This window comes from Alligator sinensis, unplaced genomic scaffold (genome assembly GCF_000455745.1).
Source record: "Alligator sinensis unplaced genomic scaffold, ASM45574v1 scaffold118_1, whole genome shotgun sequence".
In the NCBI taxonomy this organism is placed as follows: Eukaryota; Metazoa; Chordata; order Crocodylia; family Alligatoridae; genus Alligator; species Alligator sinensis.
This window is the reverse complement of record NW_005841850.1, coordinates 1,549,520-1,556,774: the sequence shown is the minus strand read 5'-3', so window position 1 is coordinate 1,556,774 and position 7,255 is coordinate 1,549,520. Positions and strand designations below refer to the sequence as shown.

Genomic DNA, 7,255 nt, shown 5'->3' with positions numbered 1-7,255 from the left:
AGTTTCAAAACATTTGATCATAAAGAATGTCTTTTGCCAAAAGATGCATGTTTAACGAATATCTTAGAAATGTAGCTTAAACTGGAGCCAGTGCTCTGCTTTCCAGTTGCCTTCGGAAGTCCCATTTTCTATACTGAGTTTTCTGTTTGGCTTCAACGGTGTTCATTTTTCCTTGTTCAGCTAACAAAAGTAAGATGGCTCTGATTAGCCAGAATCATGAAGCTGTAAGGCTAATATGATCATCTGGTCTGACATCCTGCATAATACGGGGCATAACATTTCACCAGATGAATCCTGCATCTTGCCTACTGCTTTTCAGATAAGTGTAGGTTACCCTTAGGAAGGGATTTGATCTAAGGGAAAGACTGATAAATGCTGGGGAGTTTTCCATGGAAAGGATGGGTTTGTGTGTAAGGCAGTGATTCTCAATCAAGGTGCCATGACACTTTGGTGTGCCTTGAGATCCTTTCAAGAGTTCAGTGGCGTGTGTCACAGTTTGTAAACCTAACAGTGCTAACATTCATGACATAAACCCAGAGACTTCAAATAAAAATCCATAGTTGTGGTCTTTCTGGGTTCTTTGCAACAGAAAAACTGCTCTGTTATTTTCTGTAGGCAAAAAAAGAATGAAAACTGAGAACTGGCATTTTCCAAGGAGTACCTCAAGTCTGAAAAGGTTGAGAACCACTTGGTTAAGGATTCAGCCTGCGATGTAGGAGATGCGAGTTCTGCTCCTTGTGTGCTTGCACAGGGCTCCCGTGTGCTCTTGGGCAAGTCACTAAATGTCCTTGTGCCCACAGTCCCTTTGGGAATTGGGACCAACAAGATAAAATGCTTTGTCTTTCTGTAGTGCCACCTTCTATTTGAGGATCTCGAAATCCTTTACAAGCATCAGTGATCTACCATGTATTGTAGAGAGCTGCCCCTTGGAACCAGTGGAGGAACCGGGCCGAGCGTCTTGTAAGGTCACAGAGTAGGTCAGAGGTAGATTAAAAATTGCAAGTTGACACCTAGTCTGCTGCTCTACATCTGCTCTCACTTCCCTCTGCCTCCTCTTTTATGATACTCTTCATCAGTGTGTTCATAAATGTAGCAAGGATGACTGCCCGCAGAAGCAGAGGATGAGAACTTGTGGCATGTTGTTGAGCCTGTCACTATTCCAGTGTGCTTTTAGGTTATGTGCCATGAAGTTTCAAAGCAGTGGCACTCTGGTATAGTACTCTGGAACAGCTTTGTGCTTGTGCTCGAGTCTCACTGAGAATTCAGTTGACAGCAGCTCTCAGCACTTCAGCTCTCTTAGCTGTAGTAATGTAGCATTTATTGGGTGTACATCCCACAAGAAGCAACTCTCCAAAAATATCAAGGAAAGCTTTGGCTTTTCCCCTTTTCTGCAGACTGCTCAGTTCTTTGGGCTTGGATTATAGCGTTTGCATATTTGAAAAGGTAGAAAAAGGAGGTCTTAACTATTTTGTGAAAAGAGTTTCAGGAGCTCTCTGAATTCATGTAAATACTATGCAGTTGGTTTGTTTCTATAGTGTTAGGTCTGCTCCACACCTGGCTTTGTATTTGGGTGTCTCTTACTTTCTGAAAACAGGTTTGCTGCCAATAATTCACAGGTGCTTACCACATGAGCAAGTGCAGACATGATTATGAAATGGCATGGTGAGCATCCTCTGGCTCTGTCCAAACATGCTGCGAGTGGATTGCATTATCTTTAGCTGCTTCTGCAGTAGAGGGGGATAATTTATGCCAGCATTGTGCTAGTCTGACTGGAAGATGCTGGTTAGGACGGGAGGTGGTACGCGGGGAAGAAAAAGGGCACTGCTATAGCACAAAGGATGCAAAGTAACAGACGCTGGGGTTGCGAACCACATATTTGAAGTTCTATAGTGTTTTCTTTTTTAACGTTAAAACATAAATTGCTGTAGGTCTTGTATTAATCGTGACTGAAACCTGCGCATGTAAAACAACCTACTGCCCTCCATCTTCAGCTGTGCCGTCTTTCAGATCCTGAGGCCCCCTTCTACACATTGCAGGCATTGCACAAGTAACTGGTTAATTGTGCAGTTACCTGGAGACCAGTTACATGTGCGAAGTGGCTATTGCACAATAGAAAGCTCCAACCATATTTACCTATAAAGTTAAATCTCAAAAATGTGTACTAACTTTATAGCAGGTTGCTATTGAGCTTTAATTTTCATGTGTAGCGGGGTCTCCCCTTCGGCTGGGAGCCCCATCAGCTGAGGGGGCTCCTGGCCATAGGGGTATGCCCTGCCTGGCGTAAACCCCCTGAACCTTAGGGATCCTCAGGGTCCAGGGCGTTCATGCCCCTGCGCTGATCCTTTGGCCCTGGGGGGTGCCCTTGTGGTTGGGAACCCCTCAACTGGGGTGCATGGGGCTCCCAGCTGTGGGAGTTTGTTTCATGCCACTGCAGGGGGAGTCTGGGACCAGCTGTAAGGCACGATGGGATCTAATGCATGATCCCACCATCACGTCTCCTGCCATGGACAAGCATAGTTGTGTGAATCATACATGAGATCCCATTGCACCTTTACCTACGTGTGTAAAGGGGTCTTGTCAATCTAGACGTCACCGGATCTGCTGATTTTTGTCTATGGAAAATAGGGTGGCTTTTGTGCTACAGGACTGGTGTACTTATTTTAACTGTAAATACTTGATTGCTAGGGCACTTAGGGGGCTCATCACATTGTACATTTTCTTTATAAATCCACTATAAAGGAGATAAAGAAGTGATATCAAAAATAAATTTGTGATCAGTCCTTGGTAAGTTAAAACAAACAACCAGAAAAACCCTATGCTTCAGCCTGACGCCTGTACTGACTTTGGAGTTCTAGTGAGGGCATCAAAATATTGTTATAAAAGAAGATAAATACAGGCATACAATCTTACCCATTGTGGCCACGCAGGCATGATTTGAACAAAAATTGGAGATCTATGGAAACTTTTAGTGGCAATTACGTGCACAGTAATTGCTGTGTTGGAGCTCTGCTCTGCTGCTACAGTATTTATTTTGATCTTGTTGCCAGTCAGTGAGCTTTGTTGTACCAGTCTGCTGATGGAGAGAGTGCCTCTATGTAAGCAGGCTGGGCTTTTAATTAGCATTTAGTAGAAGCATGTGTTTTTTGTCTGCTGCCGCTGTGAAGGTGAATTGGCTCTTTAATGAGGAACGGGCCATCAGTGTTTGCCATAGTGGAGTGGAGTAATTGATTTGAAGTATTTCTTTTTTTTTTGTCCTTGAAAAACCTTTTCAACTGGTTGATAGCCCTAAGCGAAGCTAATGGAGTAGTCTACTTACTTCCTGAAGCAGGAACAAAGGCATATTTTTATTATTTTAAAGGGACTTGGTAGGAAGGGGAAGGGGAGGAAGAGGTCAGAATGCTGTGAAAAAGGCACAAACATTTACACTTACTGAAGGCTTGAGTCAGGAAGCAATTTTGGCTTTTAAACTGAAGGACTCTTTAGCATTTAAACATCTTTCAGCTCTTAACAGTTGAATGGATTTGTATTTTTAAGAGCATGTGGTCAGTGCAGGATATCCTTATCAATATTTGTAGAACGTGGTACTAAAGATCATGCTGGATTCCTTGTTAATCTCAAATGTCCAGTGAGCAGTAGAAGAAAAAGAAGAATCCTCCTTTTTCATTCTCTTTGCACAGTACAGAATGATACCAAAGATGGGAAACGTCTCCACTAGACTGAAGTCCAAAGTGGACCTTTTAGAAACGGAGTGGATTTGATTTAAATCAAGTTGGCTTAAATCACTGGTCAGGAAGCCTTGATTGAATCATTGTTTTCTACAAAAGGTGCATTCTTGTTTGATATATAACCTTCATTAAAATATTTCCAAACAGGGTCTCTCTTACAGCCTGGCAAGCCTGCTGTCATGATAGGTTTTCCTTTCTACCATACCATTCCCTCACTAGATCTCAAATCAGTGGAGAGGCTATGCTCAGAAATTTCGGGAATATTCTGCTCAAAATGTTTCTCTTTTATTTCTACTGCCCCTCCCTCCTTGCATTTATCTCCAGACTCCTCCTCCTTGCCCAGATCTACTCCACCCCCAACAATCCTCTGTTCATTTAACTTCTTGAAACTTTGCACTTTTAGAGAGAGATGTAAGGGCTTGACTGTGTGCGCATAAACTTGCAGAGAGACAATAGGACTGATGGGTAGCTAAATCGGGTCTGTTATCTCTCATGTCCATATACTGCTGTTAACAAAGATATTATCTCCAGAGACCCAGATCCACAGTTTGAGAACTGAAACTAAGCATCGCAGAGATGCTTAATGGGATCTTCTACACTGAGCACTGAGTCTCATTGGGTGGAGTGGTTTTCTAATCTTTACGAATCTATAGAGGAACCTCTGGGAACCCCATTAAGATTGGGCATCTAATATAGTCCATGGCCTGTTGTGACCTATTATAAAACTTTTCTAAAAAGGCTACATAAATATATTGTCTCAAATAGAATATAATTAGAAGTTATAATCCCTATCCCATGATAATATCTTTGAGCTCTTATGTATCTTAAAGTAAAACTATCTTTATAAAGGTTTATTTTTTTTAAAAAAGCATCTTAAAAAAATACGATTTAAATAAAAACATTTAAGTAAAAAAATCTGCTTTATTTATTTTTTTAAATAATTGATTTTTATCCACCCTGTTTAGAAAGCATACGCTTGGATTCGGAAAGAAAAGGCAAGAGAGAGTAGCATATCAGCAATGTTACTCTTGGTTTAGATTGACCTATTTAAAAAACTACCTCTTTGTCTGAAAAAGGTTATTACTAGTTGCATAAGAGCCCTGTACTGTAAGTGAAAAGAGTTACCCTGGACAATGTACCTCTCTCTGTTGCAATTTACACTTAATGTATTCCGCTTTACATCTGTGTCTTTCCAGTTCACTGTTTGTGTGTATATGTATCTTAAAAATATCAGGCCATACTTCTTGCTAGTAAGTCACACGTTCAGTAGTAAAAATACTAACAGGAACTTGTATCACTTTGCAGTGTACTGGTAAGAGTTATGTTGGGATTTCCCTGTAATTAACACTGCTCGAAAAGGGGGCTTGGTGGGAACAATTGTCTGTGGTTCCTGTCCCACAAGTTTTTACTTGACAGTTGTCTTGCAAGCATCACCTTGCTTTCCTCTTCACTAGGTGATCTGTGGAGTTACGACTTCTACAGTGGTGAATTTGTTGTGTCTCCTGAGCCAGACACAAGTGTCCACACGATTGATCCGCAGAAACACAAATACATTATTCTAGGCAGCGATGGACTGTGGAACATGATCCCACCGCAGGATGCCATTTCTATGTGCCAGGACCATGAGGAGAAAAATTACTTTATGGTGAGGACAGATTGATCTGGTCAGCTGCTTTAGAGATGATAGCTTATTAACTTTTTTTTTCCTGTTCGACTCCACTAAAAGCTGCTGGGTTAGTCTGCCATAGCACATTTTTAAAGGCCTACATAGTAGAGACATCTTTCACTATTGCTACTTTAATAATTCTGGTACAACATATATGGAGTTGCTACAGTGATGATAAATCAAGCAGGCTAGCATATGTTGTCAGATTTGTTGGTTATGATGTATATTAACACCTCTCGTGGAATGTAGGTACTAACCATAAGATTTTTTTCTCAAGTAAATAACTTGGCTCTATCATGGTTTGGGAATCTAGATGCCAGGCTGGTATCTATTAAATACTAGAGGTTGTTTTACCTGTAGGATAAAACAGTGCAAAACAATGTGTAGAAATACTTATCATATATTCGAGGAGTATATGAATCAGTGCAGCTAAAGCAGGTTAGAGTCTTTGTGGGGTTTATCCAAAACCCCATGGCTTCAAGTGATATTATTCCTGTTTCATTATAAATAACACCATGAATATGTACAGGATGGAAGTCCTGAGCATCATTTTGTAGCGTGCCCCCCAAAAAGACCTCTAAAGGAATTTTGAGGTGGATGTACAGCCCCTTGGAGTCGCAGTCTTGCTATAATGTACTTCAAGCAACAAACCACAGCCAACTGATTTGTGTAGATCCTATGTTTTGCTTGAAGAGCTTGAGAGCCTTATTTTTATTTTTGAAATAACAGTGTAATTTTTATATTTATTCACCAAACCTGGTGCCAATGTACAATGACTTAAACATTGCCTTTAAAAAAATCATTAATCATAATTAATAAGTATTTGAGTTTTTGTCCATGTAACATCATTTTAAACTGAGCTTCACTATAATAAGTGGAATTGGAGTTTGCACGTTAGTCATACAATTTGTGACTTTTCCATGCTGTTTCTTAGATGGAGATTTTTCTGAATGCAGGTACTTTTTAGTGTGAGGACAGAGAATTTCTTTTGCTTGTGTTCACAAAATAAATTGGTGATGACTTTCTCTGTTTGTTGTGTGTGTCTTTGTTTTTATTTTTTAACATTACAGGGAGAGCACAGGCAGTCTTGTGCCAAAATGCTGGTGAACAGAGCATTGGGCCGGTGGAGGCAGCGCATGCTTCGTGCAGATAACACTAGTGCCATCGTAATTTGCATCTCGCCATTACAGCAGAATAAGAGCAACTTGGAAAATGAAGAAGAATTGTATCTCAACTTGTCAGAGAGCCCCCGCTATAGCAGTCCTGATATGTGTGTGATGACGCCTTCCCGCTGCTGCACCCCTCCAGTCAAGGTAAAGTTTCTTCATCAGTCCAAGTCTTTCCTATTTTAATCTGAATCTCAAACCATTTGTAGCATTGGTCTCCCCTTTTTTCTTTCCCTCAAAGCATAGCTTGGTATGTACTGAAAGTTTGCCTTATTCCTATTTCATGTTGCCATTCCCAAATGTAACGGGAGAAGTGTGTGAACTTTCTTGCTATACATTCTTCGATTGCTTAAGTCTACAGGATGCTAAGGGGAGAGTGTGAGGTCTGAATTATTGGATTTGGGGATACTGAGTCTCTTAACCCCTAAAATTGTGACACTTTGAATGACTAGTCAAACCAAGGCTGCAGTCAGTAATGGTAGTTAGAATGGTGTTTGGTATTTGTTTTCAAAAGCTTGGTATTGAAGCTTATGTGTACAGAATCCCTCCTTTTTAGTAGTGCATCCGTTTCTCCTCCCCATGCTATATAAATAGAGAAATGATTACTGGTTTTAGAAGTACTTTATTTTCAGATTGAGAGAGCTGCTGCTTTGCATCTGTTGATCAAGTTAATTTTCTTCATTAAAGGAAAGACCTTA

The 7,255-nt window shown here is 40.6% G+C and overlaps 1 protein-coding gene and 1 long non-coding RNA gene across 3 annotated transcripts in view; one reads left to right on the top strand and one right to left on the bottom strand.

Moving 5' to 3' along the window:
- LOC112551100 overlaps window positions 1-7,255 on the bottom strand; it is a 29,949-nt gene that overhangs the window by 12,489 nt on the left and 10,205 nt on the right. The window lies entirely within an intron of this gene.
- The window catches only part of PPM1D (protein phosphatase, Mg2+/Mn2+ dependent 1D), a 51,557-nt gene that overhangs the window by 37,425 nt on the left and 6,877 nt on the right, over window positions 1-7,255 (top strand). For both annotated transcript variants that reach the window (XM_025210125.1, XM_025210131.1), the window contains exons 5-6: window positions 5,180-5,370; window positions 6,462-6,704. In XM_025210125.1, the coding sequence (XP_025065910.1) occupies window positions 5,180-5,370; window positions 6,462-6,704 (434 nt within the window). The remainder of the gene's footprint in view (window positions 1-5,179; window positions 5,371-6,461; window positions 6,705-7,255) is intronic.